Raw genomic sequence first — 11,528 nt, 5'->3', positions numbered from 1 at the left:
TGCAGAAAGAGAAGAAGCCTTAGAAATATGTGTTGATATAATGGGGAAAAGAGAAAGAGCTCCAAGAGCTGGTCTGGGACGGAAGAAAGAGTGTAAATGTGCCCGAGATACCCGTACTTTCAGCTACAGTTGCCCTGAAGTTGGACCTTCTCGCAAGGCAACAGCAACAAACCTCTTGGTGACGATGGACGCACCGGTCAGAATAGGGCTAGAGGTAGGTAGGTACCTCTAGGGTAGGTATGAGCCCGGGATGACCGAGACTAAAGTCGAAATGGTGGACCCTTGGCTCCCGAGGGAGGAAGGCACGATGGAACTGTGACCGGGACTGCCCAGGTGTCACTGCCCGGACACTCCAAGCAAAAAGGGGTTCACGATGCCTGTGAGATAATCCGCAATCTCTGTGATCAAAGCTCACTTGGGCTGCCATCAGATGATCTGACGAGTGAACGCACATCGGCTCGTCCATCCGAAGATCGGAATCGAATATGATGAGTCGCTGGGGAAGTTGCGACCGGTATTCCAGCTAACGATCATCGGCCTTTGGCGTCGTGCCTCCCGTCCTTGTGCCTAGCGGGATCCTTATCACCAAGCCGAAGTTTTTCACGTGTCGCGGGGACGTCGGGCATGATGGTCAACCGAGCCAGCGATGAGACATCCTGCCGCGTTAAGGACCTTGCTGTCCGGCTGCCACTTCCCATACGATCAACGGGTTTCTGGGTTAGGCGTCCGAGCCCCAATGACATATTCCGAGTTCATTAGGCGGTATTCATACCTAGGTGTTCATGTCACCTGCCATTCGGTGTGATCTACCATTCTTCGTCGGAATGAAAATGAGTAGAGTAGGTAGGGAAGCATGCAACGTCTGGAAGCTTCAACAAGACAGCACCATCACCTAGCATCGTGGACATTAACAGATAGGAGTGGCGGGTCGGCTTTTCTCGTCCGGTAGGGCTGGGATGCCAAGGTCTTTGCAAATTATGGTAGGTGTGATTAGCTTCCTTTCCTATCCATTTTTATTTTGGAAAAGGCTTGAAATGGAGCAGGAAGAGCCAGCGCACCTTTTCACATTCATGGCGTTCTTTGACATGGACGGCTTGTGCAAAGATCTTGGGTGATCCGACACTCGCTTGTTGTTTTCACCCAAATGATCAAAGCTGTTCGTAAAGAGGGACAATGGCGAAGGGTCATATCCTCCCTCAAGCCCATCCGCGCTATGGAATCAAGATACGGTATCTTCAGCTTATCAACAGGCGCTTCTTTGTTCGATGCATCAAGAGACTTGTGTAGACGCATGGGAGGACAGTCCCGAGATGAACCTTTGACAAAGCTGGTAACCACAAACCTGCTTGTCGAACTAGGCGGCTATTCAACACCATTTGAAGGGGCAAGTGCCGCGGGCGTCGCTAACCATATGTACAGTTGTGGCAGCACCTCGTCACGGGGAGACTGTGATGGCATCAAGTACTGAGCGGAAAAATGCATGTCGAAATGGACCAACTGCCGGAGGAACGCCAGGTATTCGGGGTATATGATTCTAGTCCGCCCACTATATGATACATGTACACGTCGTGTAGTTCTGATTTCGGGACGCCGTGTCTTATTTCTTCTTCTTCGCATCTGTCGCAGAATATGAACGTTAGAGATTTGAACCGTGAGTAAGAGGTGCAGACGAAACCCACCGGCCGCCGAGGGTGCCGTTCTCTTCTTCTTGGGCGCTCCCTTGTCGCGGGCTCTCAGACTGTAAGGTATGGTTAGATTGTGATGTTTGCAAGTAAACACTAGCAGGAATGAGAGAGACGAACGCTGCCAAGTGCTCCAAACGATCATCATCGACCTCATCGTCAACCTCGAGACCAAGAGTACCGAACTCCTTTTGAAGCTCGCGAATACCGACGTTCTTGCGGGGGTAGTAGGTCGCAAGTGCCGGGCCCTTGAGTCGCTGACGCAGGATCTTGTTACCGGTCCGGATGCCTTCGGGATTGAAAGTCGTCGAGAAGAGCTCGCAACGAGCCTAGGTATAACCTAGTTAGCGAACTGGTTTTTCCCCTCATTCGGAACTGTTCCATACCTTCACAAGTTGCAGTAACCGCGCCCGTGGGACCGACATCTTGCCGTTACATGGAATTGCGGATTCGCGAATTCTAGAAACAGCAACAACAAGAGCCGCCGGATTGTTCGACGTCGTTCAGAGATCTCCCGCTCCAGCCCGTCAAGCAATGCGCCACCAATCATAACCATTCATGGGTACAAAGAGTGGGGCACGGACTGCAACCGTTGTTTTCGAGCCGCAGTGTCCCCGGGCCGTCAGCGCAAGCCCGCTGATGAAGCCGAGGGCGGCGCGTTCCAGGGCTGACAGGCGCTAAGAATGACAGCTACGGGCCATAACAGGGCAGCAGCAGCGCCCTGATGTGGATCTGGGGTCGAACAGGGGGTTAGGGTTTCCACTACGCAATGGCCCGGGATTCGTTCTCATCTTGAAGAATCCGTTTTCGATTCTGCCTCTACAATTTCATCGCCGCATCAACGCGCGATCTGAGGCATTCGGATTGCTTGTAGGAAAGTACAATCTTGCCATGCCGAAACACGGACCCACCCCGGAGGAGGTATCAGAACCGCCCTCCAAGCGTGCGAAGTCAGACTCTGCACCATCCGCATCACAAGGCGCTACATTGGAGTCCGCAACCTCCGTCCAAATTCCTTCTTTGCATGCCAATACCAAATGGACACTCGCTACCATCCAGAGAATGCGGCCACCGCTCCCCGACATTCTGGACCCGGCACTCAAAAAGGCGGCGCTCACACACCCTGGTAAAGCTAACAACGACCCTGTTGCAAGTTATGAGAGGCTGGAGTGGATTGGCGACGCTTATCTTGAGCTCATCGCCTCCTCCTTCATATATCAAACTTTCCCGACCTTGCCGGCTGGCAAAAGCGCACAACGTCGCGAGATGCTTATCCGCAACACCACACTAGGCGAATTCTCGGTCTATTACGGCTTGGACAAGATGGCCGATATCCCGGAAGAATTCAACATGGAGGGCAGAGTGGGCGGTACAAACGCAAGTCAAAAAGTCAGAATTAAGATTCTCGGAGACCTTTTCGAAGCCTATGTAGGAGGCGTGATTCTTTCTGATCCTGCCAATGGGATTCAGCGTGCTTCAGACTGGCTCAAGGCCCTATGGGGCCCTCTCATGGCGGAGTACATCCGCGAGGAAGAGAAGAAGGCCAGGAAGCCGGAGCAAAAGCAATCCGCAAGTGGCCAGACACTCGACCCAAAGACAGTACTCGAAGCTACCATTGGAGCCAGGGGTGTCAAGATCGAGTATAAAGATCTCCCTTCCAAAAACCTGAAGGACAGGGGAACCAAGCTGCCTCTTTTCGCTATTGGCTGTTTTATGACAGGCTGGGGGGAGACCAACCTGCAACTTGGGCACGGAAGTGCTTTGAGCAAGAAGGAAGCTGGTCAGAAAGCAGCTCAAATGGCCTTGGATAACAAGAAGCTGCTCAAGAAGTTTGCGGACAAGAAGGCGGAGATGAAGGCCGCGCGGGAAGCCCAGCTGCAGCAGGCAGGAGTGACGTTCCCCTTGAAGGATCAGCCTTCGGCACAGGAAACCACTGGCGGCGTGCTGTAGCGACCAAGTACTGTTCGGTCTCATATGCCCCTGATCTTTAATACTTCGACACACCAACCATCACATGCCCGTAGTCTCGTGGTTTACCTCGGGCGTCGGCCATGAGAAGGACGCATAGCAGATGAATTAGGCCATTCATTACTACGGGTAAACGACCCGGGTTCAAGGGAGGACCAGGGACCGTTTCGTTTGCACATACGAAGAGAAACCACAACGAACAAGCTGTGGCCAAAGTCGATGATGAACCATCTTGTTCATCCACAGGTCAGCACCTCCTTTCATAGTTAGTAGAGATATCCATCAGGCATCTTCGGAATGTTATACCCCTACCTGGAGTGTTCGTTACTTTCAAAAATATGGAGGCTTATCTTGAATTCAGGTCTCACAAACCACTATGCTTTGACAACCCCGACTCCAAGGACAAAGAAAGACATAGAAGATGGGGACCTCAAGTTTCTGTACGGTAATCATGAAGCGCTCGACCAATCATTAACATCTTCTCGGTGCACCCCAAGTGCGCTTACTGCGGCCAAGCTATCAAGCCGGCTCCGTCCAGGGGAGACCCGATCCCACCTTGCCCACTCCGGGGTGCGCCGAAAAGATGGGGAAGTGGAGATCCGATCAGGCCTTAACGAGTCGCGTGCCGAGGCATCCCAAATAGCGGAGAGCTGTACCACCTGCCCATGAAACATCGCCCAATCGACATCAATGACAAGCACCTGTAGTTGCGCTCGCACAACAACAGCAGAGACTCCCACTTACAACTAACACGATGTAATTCAACCCAGTCCAACCCCCACTTTCGCCCACCCGGACGACCTTTCTTTTATGGTGTCGGCATCCTTCTCTCTGAGGCATAGACATTATTGCTCCGAGCTTCAACAGTTCAGCTCGCAATCAAAGTTTCAGCGGCCCGCCGATTGCGATTCCCGACCGGTGTGAGCCAGTCCCCAAAGATCATCCATCAACAGAACCCCTTTGTCACGCTTCACGAATCGACGTTTTTATACCCCCAACGACCCCATCGACGCGCTTTACGACTACAATTTGCTTTGCCACTGCAATTTCCAGCCATATACCCAACGATAGACATACCATACCAAGCGCGATCGTAATAGCATTTACCACCACATACCATTATTGTCATATCTGTCCCAGCTACACAAGTAATAATTTGATCTATTGGCGACGCTTCATATACTCAAAAATGGCAGACTCAATAGGTACGCTCGTTTAGGCGTTAGCTTATACCCACCCTATGTAACTTTTACATGCTGGAGGCCAACACTCAACTAACGTTCCCTCCTTTTCCTTCAGACCGGGTGTTTGTTCATGCCCTCAACACCGTCAAAAAGATTCCTAAAACGGGCGCTGCCCGCCCACCTCCCGGTGACCGCATGCGACTCTATGGGCTTTATAAGCAAGCCATGGAGGGCGATGTTGACGGGGTGATGGAGCGGCCCAGCGCCGCGACGGCCTACGGGGCTGCGCCCGAAGACATTGCGCGCGAGCAGGACAAGTGGGACGCGTGGAACTCGCAAAAAGGGCTGTCCCGCACCGAGGCTAAGCGGCGCTACGTCGAGGCGCTGATCGAGACGATGCATCGGTATGCCAACAATACGCCCAACGCGCTCGAACTGGTCGCCGAGCTCGAGTTTGTGTGGAATCAGGTCAAGAGTAATAGCCCCAGCGAGCAGTCGCTTGCTGGTGGTGGGCTTCAGCAGCAGCAACAACAACCACAACAACATCAACCGTATAATAATGGAGGACACGGAGGCAGTTATGGGTATGGCAGTGTTGGTCCATACGGCCAAAGCCCAGGAGCTGGTGTGAGAAGGTTTCAGCACCCGCTGAGCGGGACAGAAGGGGGCTTGAGGGTGTTGAGCCCCATGAGTGAGGAAGACGAGTCGGAGAGAAGGATGAGGGAGGAGGCAGAGCAGGAACTCTTTGGGGCCGATGAGTTTCCGGGCGAGTATGCAAAGCGTAACGACAAACGAACCAAGAGGATGGAGAGAGCGATCGTGAGGCTGTCGGCCGAAATCGCGGCGCTGAGGGAGCAAATTTCGTCGGGAAGGGAGTGGAAGACGCGCAAGGAAAAGAGCTTCACCAACTGGATCGGATGGTGGTTTTGGGTGCTCGTGAAACACTTTATCATCGACCTGTTCATCCTGGTGGTGCTGCTGCTCTGGATGCGCAAGAGAAAGGACAGGAGGCTGGAGGATTATGTGAGAGGAACATTGAAGCTGGCGAGGGAATATGCAAGGTTGGTCTTACCATCCCGGTGAAGTCTATTAAGCAGTACAAGAGCGGGACGTGGAGCAGTACTACTATCCACCGCGAAGACGAAGAAGATAACAAAGACGGGACGTATGGTTGCACATTGTTTGGCTCGCACATCAACCCGCACATACCTTACCTACATGGCATTGGGCAAAAGGATCTCCAAGGCGTCATAATTTAATGCATTTTCACTGGCGCATCGTTGCCTCGTTGGCCTTTGAATAAGCAAGCTCGAGGGTGGCTTAAGTTGACGTTGTATTTATCAAATTTTTCCTGTTTGCGCTCAAAGAGATATTGAGATTTAAGATTTCACACACACAAAATCTTCGTAACAACTTCAAGATGCTGTAATCGGAGTTGTATGTTGACGGTAAAATGGAATGGCTGATGTGGGTTATGACTAGCACGTAAGTACGTCAATTGTCTCCTTCAGGTAAACTAAGTTGCCAGGATGTAGAAGTTATTATTGGCTATCTCAAAACAAAACGTAAAATCTTTCAACGCCCGAGGACACTCATCTCATCAGCACAAAATTACCAGAAGATATGGTGACTACCGCATCATGTAAATTCTTCACAGCAGCTGAAATCGGCAGGTCAATGCACAGACCAGAACAACTTTGATCTCATCGTATGTTTTGACAAGTGTCAAAAGCAATCCTCTTCTGAGCTAGAAGGACAGTTGCTAACGACATTCTCGCCGTCAGGAAACCCCGTAACTATACTTGAACTCAACCAAAGCGTTCTCTTCTGAAAGAAGCCCAGTCAAAAGAGGTATCGCGAAAGGGCAGCCACAATGTCCTCACACTCGAATCATCGACCGGGTGCCCAATCCACCGGCGGCGGACAGCATCAACCTCAACCCCCGACACTCCGACCCTCTCAGCAAATTCCGGTTCTCACCAACGTGGCACCGAGCATGTTTGTCCCTCTCAGAAAAGACGACGTCGAACCACCATCCGAAGACGATGAGCCAAGCCAACGGATCGCACGCTTGAAGCGCATTATCGAGACCATCGATTACCACACCGCCGCCGTCAAGGAGAACTACATATGGATGTTTGAACGGGAAATGCGTCGGTTCTCTCTTGACGCGGCCGAGCGTGAGGAAGAGTTTAAGCTTCGCGATCTGCACCCGCCTGGCCCAGCAGAGACGGAAATCGACGCCGTGTTTGCCAGCATGGAGAGGCCAGCTCCCGAGGGGATTGATTACAACGACCCCAACAACCCGTTCAATGTCAAGCATCTGCCGGAGCTCAACCCGCAGGAGTTTATGCCACGCGATGTCTCGCTGAGGGAGAAGGCCATGATGGATATCCTGACGGTGGTGGAAGCGGGGAAGAATGAGATCGAGGCGTACCAGAACCACATGAAGGGCTTGAGGAGCACCTACGTCGAACTGCTGGGGAAGGAGCAGGAGATGCTGCGACAGGCGGCGTTGAGGCCGGAGGAACGGACTCGGGTTCAAGATGCACCCATGAGCTGATGACTAGACATACTATCATCACCACATGCTGCCTGCCATCAGAGTTGCGACATGGATACGAGCTCGTGAGGGAGGTTGAGCAGCCGCCGTGAAGCTAGAATTCGGTCCCAGATAGTCGCCAAATGAACAAGGAGCAGATCAACTACACTTCTACTTCAACCGTGCTTTTACGCAAGGTCAATTTGGTTGTGATGAGATGTGGCAACCGGCGGTAAGAATCACTGCTCAGAGACGCCCTCGAAAGGGACATCTAGCGTGTATCCATAAACGGAGCCAAAGAAAATCTATCTAGGACACATGATAGAGGGGAACACTCGTAGAGCGTGCAAAAGCCATACCCGAAAGCGTGGACAGTTTGCGAACCAATATCCCCCTACAATAAGTGGCCGTAGTACAATAATGAGAGAAAAAGATCAAAAAAAGAGGAAGCGCGGCGGCTGGCCGAGCTTTTAAAGGAGTTTTGAGATCTCGAGAGTGGGCTTACAAATTGATCATCGTGATTGGTCGAAGCTCCCTTTGCTCCGCTATGTAGTCGGCAGCTGGTGGGGTCTAGCTCCTCACTTCTTGCCGGGGCGGCAGGGTGGAACCTGAGCCTACTGCAATACCGACCACTGGACTGGCAGAGTGGCAGGTCCGGGTCTAGTGTACTGTCGTCCAACTCACAGCACAGACCAGACGACCTGCCCACTGTCATTGCCGACCCGACATAACATACAAGCAGGCGCTTGCTGGCTGCAGGCATACTATTGCGATACAATCAACCTCTCGATACTATCTCGACATCCAAGTCCCCCTCCGACCGCCGTCGAGACGACGACACACGATGTTGAGGTCGACATTGTCCCGTTCGGCTTGGCGGACTGGCAGGCATCAGGCGGCCAGGAACGCCAGCCGTGCCTTTTCGGCCACAGCTCAGAGACCCGCAGAGGTCGAGCTCACAATTGGTATGTCTCCATCCAGACCTCCACCACATGACTAGCATACACCGTGTATGATCCCCGTACCCGTCGGCGCCGATACTGACTCGTGTCTCCCGCATCTCACAGATGGAAAGAAGGTCTCTATCGAGGGTGAGCACTCACAATGCGCTGCGTCGCAAGTCCTGGCTACGGATAATGGGGATGAGGGGGGCCCAAAAATACGGACATGGTCGTCGCTAATACTCGAGGAAACCACCAGCTGGGTCGGCCTTGATCCAGGCTTGCGAAAAGGCCGGCGTTACCATTCCCAGGTATGCGGAAAACGGACCCTGAATCTCGGGACTGCCCGTAGAGGTTCTTGCTGACTGTTTTGCAGATACTGTTACCATGAGTACGTCACATGTGGCTCGCCCCGCTCTCCCAAATTGATCGCAGCTCCAGTCACTCCAGCAGGCGTCAGCCCTACGAAGATCGACTGACAAATGTTGTAACTTTCCAGGAAGCTCATGATTGCGGGCAACTGCCGCATGTGCTTGGTCGAAGTCGAAAAGGTCCCGAAGCCCGTCGCGTCGTGCGCATGGCCCGTCCAACCTGGCATGGTCGTCAAGACCAACTCGCCCCTGACGCACAAGGCGCGCGAGGGTGTGATGGAATTCCTGCTCGCAAACCACCCCTTGGACTGCCCCATTTGCGACCAGGGTGGTGAGTGCGATCTCCAGGACCAGTCGATGCGCTACGGCGGCGACCGTGGTCGGTTCCACGAAGTCGGCGGGAAGCGAGCGGTGGAGGACAAGAACATGGGTCCCCTCATCAAGACCTCCATGAACAGGTGTATTCAGTGCACGAGATGTGTGCGATTCGCGAACGATATTGCCGGCGCCCCGGAGCTGGGTTCGACCGGCCGTGGCAACGACCTGCAGATTGGTACCTACTTGGAGAAGAACCTCGACTCTGAGCTTTCTGGTAACGTCATCGATCTCTGCCCTGTCGGTGCTCTGACCTCGAAGCCATATGCTTTCCGTGCGCGCCCTTGGGAGCTGAAGAAGACGGAATCGATTGACGTTCTGGACGGCCTGGGCTCCAACATTCGCGTCGACACTCGTGGCTTGGAGGTTATGCGCATTCTTCCTCGCCTCAACGACGAGGTTAACGAGGAGTGGATCAACGACAAGACTCGCTTTGCCTGCGACGGTCTCAAGACCCAGCGTCTTACCATCCCCCTAGTCCGAAGAGAAGGAAAGTTCGAGCCGGCGTCATGGGACCAGGCTTTGACCGAAATTGCACACGCTTACCAAACGCTGAACCCCCAGGGCAATGAGTTCAAGGCTATTGCTGGCCAGCTCACCGAGGTTGAGTCATTGGTTGCCATGAAGGATCTTGCCAACAGGCTCGGGTCGGAGAACCTTGCGCTGGATATGCCCTCGGGCCACAAACCTCTTGCTCATGGTGTTGATGTCCGCTCCAACTATATCTTCAACTCCAGCATCGTCGGTATCGAATCTGCTGATGTTATCTTGCTAGTTGGTACTAACCCGAGACACGAGGCCGCTGTACTCAATGCTAGAATCCGTAAGCAATGGCTGCGCTCTGATCTCGAGATTGGCGTTGTTGGCCAGACCTGGGATTCTACTTTTGAGTTTGAGCACCTAGGTACCGACCACGCTGCTCTTCAGAAGGCGCTTGAGGGTGACTTTGGCAAGAAGCTCCAGTCGGCCAAGAACCCCATGATCATTGTGGGCTCCGGCGTCACCGACCACGGCGACGCTAATGCCTTCTATGAGACCGTTGGAAAGTTCGTCGACAGCAACGCTTCTAACTTCCTTACTGAGGAGTGGAACGGCTACAATGTCCTGCAGCGCGCTGCCTCCAGAGTCGGCGCCTTCGAGGTTGGCTTCACTGTTCCTTCCGCCGAGATTGCCCAGACAAAGCCCAAGTTCGTCTGGCTCCTCGGCGCCGATGAGTTCAATGAGGCCGACATCCCCAAGGACGCCTTCATCGTCTACCAAGGCCACCACGGTGACCGGGGCGCCCAGATCGCCGATATCGTTCTCCCTGGCGCTGCCTACACCGAGAAGGCTGGCACCTACGTCAACACCGAGGGCCGTGTGCAGATGACCCGCGCTGCCACCGGCCTTCCCGGTGCCGCCCGTACGGACTGGAAGATTCTCCGCGCTGTGAGCGAGTACCTCGGCGTCCGCCTCCCCTATGACGATGTCGCTCAACTTCGGGATCGCATGGTCGAGATTAGCCCTGCTCTGTCATCTTATGATATCATTGAGCCTCCCTCGCTGCAGCAGCTCAGCAAGGTGCAGCTGGTCGAGCAGAACCAGGGCGCCACCGCAACCAACGAGCCCCTCAAGAAGGTTATCGAGAACTTCTACTTTACTGATGCCATTTCCAGAAGGTTCGTTCTCTTTTGTTACGCTGACGACATCTCCACTTCCATCAGATCATAACGCAGTATCCACTAACCGTCCACAACTCACAGCTCCCCAACCATGGCCCGTTGCTCAGCCGCCAAGAAGACGGGTGATCCCCGAACCAACTTCATGGCTCCCGGCATGGAGGAGGATAGACCTATGGGTCAGATCGCCTATGGTGCATAGATAAGCATCAGGGATCAAGCGTAGGGAAAAACAAGGCAAAGGTAAGGGGGGCGTATAATGAACAAGACAACAGACAGACAGATACAGCCAAACCAACAGACACTGGAACACAGTACAGTGCAGGACATATAAGACATGAAAAAAGAGAGGAAGGAGGGTTTCCGTCTTTCCTTGCTTTCTCTTTTCAACTTGTTCTTACCGCATGCATCCCAGTTGCTGCAAGTTGTTTTTTTGAAGGACGATAAGAGACATACAGAGTTTTGTTCTTGCTCTTTGATTTATTTCTGTCCTAGCTTTGTGTTTATTGTGCATGTATATATTGAACGGATGATGTTGTGGAGGTTGTGGAGATAGGTGTTGGTTACAGTCAGGCCTAGAGTAGCAGGGTTGTATGCAATGTTACTTATACGGCTGGTCTGTTCAGTCATCTCTCATGGCGTGCCACGAGGGCTTGAGAAATCAATTCCTGGGATGTTCAAGCAACTGCATAATGATCCAACGAAGCATATTTCGCTCAAAACGCATCCATGGATGACAATTCCATTCAATCGTAGCCGTTAGGGTCAATTCTATTCAACTAACTACGGTTGTACCTAGCTCTACTC

At 53.0% G+C, this 11,528-nt stretch overlaps 5 protein-coding genes across 6 annotated transcripts; 4 read left to right on the top strand and 1 right to left on the bottom strand.

Annotated features, from left to right (window-relative positions):
• Nucleotides 1-192: 192 nt before the first annotated feature.
• NCU01761 (hypothetical protein) lies at nucleotides 193-2,311 on the bottom strand. Its single transcript, XM_952091.2, has 5 exons — nucleotides 2,069-2,311; nucleotides 1,803-2,011; nucleotides 1,680-1,738; nucleotides 1,059-1,617; nucleotides 193-966 (listed from the first exon to the last, which is right to left on the bottom strand). Exons 1-4 carry the CDS (start codon nucleotides 2,105-2,107, stop codon nucleotides 1,598-1,600), a joined length of 327 nt encoding a protein of 108 aa, XP_957184.2. The 5' UTR covers nucleotides 2,108-2,311; the 3' UTR covers nucleotides 193-966; nucleotides 1,059-1,597.
• Nucleotides 2,312-2,514: 203 nt separating this feature from the next.
• Nucleotides 2,515-4,326, top strand: NCU01762. 2 transcript variants are annotated; one of them, XM_011395201.1, is made up of 2 exons: nucleotides 2,515-3,896; nucleotides 4,012-4,326. In XM_011395201.1, exon 1 carries the CDS (start codon nucleotides 2,574-2,576, stop codon nucleotides 3,630-3,632), a length of 1,059 nt encoding a protein of 352 aa, XP_011393503.1. In that variant the 5' UTR covers nucleotides 2,515-2,573; the 3' UTR covers nucleotides 3,633-3,896; nucleotides 4,012-4,326. The 2 variants fall into 2 exon arrangements, with proteins under 2 accessions (XP_011393503.1, XP_011393504.1); XM_011395202.1 differs by lacking the exon at nucleotides 4,012-4,326 and having other exon boundaries at nucleotides 2,515-3,982.
• Nucleotides 4,327-4,632: 306 nt separating this feature from the next.
• On the top strand, nucleotides 4,633-6,223 carry NCU01763 (hypothetical protein). Its single transcript, XM_952093.3, has 2 exons — nucleotides 4,633-4,855; nucleotides 4,950-6,223. The coding sequence occupies exons 1-2, from the start codon at nucleotides 4,840-4,842 to the stop codon at nucleotides 5,915-5,917; spliced, it is 984 nt and encodes a 327-aa protein (XP_957186.2). The 5' UTR covers nucleotides 4,633-4,839; the 3' UTR covers nucleotides 5,918-6,223.
• A 176-nt stretch (nucleotides 6,224-6,399) lies between these two features.
• Nucleotides 6,400-7,595, top strand: NCU01764 (hypothetical protein). The gene is made up of 2 exons (XM_952094.2): nucleotides 6,400-6,542; nucleotides 6,619-7,595. The coding sequence occupies exon 2, from the start codon at nucleotides 6,708-6,710 to the stop codon at nucleotides 7,395-7,397; it is 690 nt and encodes a 229-aa protein (XP_957187.1). The 5' UTR covers nucleotides 6,400-6,542; nucleotides 6,619-6,707; the 3' UTR covers nucleotides 7,398-7,595.
• Nucleotides 7,596-8,028: 433 nt separating this feature from the next.
• Nucleotides 8,029-11,520, top strand: nuo78 (NADH:ubiquinone oxidoreductase 78). The gene is made up of 6 exons (XM_952095.3): nucleotides 8,029-8,341; nucleotides 8,444-8,467; nucleotides 8,577-8,628; nucleotides 8,694-8,708; nucleotides 8,817-10,721; nucleotides 10,806-11,520. The coding sequence occupies exons 1-6, from the start codon at nucleotides 8,221-8,223 to the stop codon at nucleotides 10,921-10,923; spliced, it is 2,235 nt and encodes a 744-aa protein (XP_957188.3). The 5' UTR covers nucleotides 8,029-8,220; the 3' UTR covers nucleotides 10,924-11,520.
• The last annotated feature ends 8 nt before the right edge of the window (nucleotides 11,521-11,528 follow it).

The sequence above is a fragment of the Neurospora crassa genome, linkage group II, assembly GCF_000182925.2.
Source record: "Neurospora crassa OR74A linkage group II, whole genome shotgun sequence".
NCBI lineage: Eukaryota > Fungi > Ascomycota > Sordariomycetes > Sordariales > Sordariaceae > Neurospora > Neurospora crassa.
The sequence above is the reverse complement of the archived record's forward strand: the minus strand, read 5'-3'. Positions and strand labels throughout refer to the sequence as shown.

Bases quoted from the DNA above. Each gene is read 5' to 3' on its own strand.
- NCU01761 (XM_952091.2), bottom strand. From the start codon at position 2,107: ATGTCGGTCCCACGGGCGCGGTTACTGCAACTTGTGAAG. The intron at 2,012-2,068 runs GTATGGAACAGT...GGTTATACCTAG, and splicing joins GGTTACTGCAACTTGTGAAG to GCTCGTTGCGAGCTCTTCTC. The intron at 1,618-1,679 runs GTGGGTTTCGTC...ATTCTGCGACAG, and splicing joins AACGGCACCCTCGGCGGCCG to ATGCGAAGAAGAAGAAATAA.
- NCU01762 (XM_011395201.1), top strand. From the start codon at position 2,574: ATGCCGAAACACGGACCCACCCCGGAGGAGGTATCAGAACCGCCCTCC.
- NCU01764 (XM_952094.2), top strand. From the start codon at position 6,708: ATGTCCTCACACTCGAATCATCGACCGGGTGCCCAATCCACCGGCGGC.
- nuo78 (XM_952095.3), top strand. From the start codon at position 8,221: ATGTTGAGGTCGACATTGTCCCGTTCGGCTTGGCGGACTGGCAGGCAT. The intron at 8,342-8,443 runs GTATGTCTCCAT...CGCATCTCACAG, and splicing joins AGAGGTCGAGCTCACAATTG to ATGGAAAGAAGGTCTCTATC. The intron at 8,468-8,576 runs GTGAGCACTCAC...GGAAACCACCAG, and splicing joins AAAGAAGGTCTCTATCGAGG to CTGGGTCGGCCTTGATCCAG.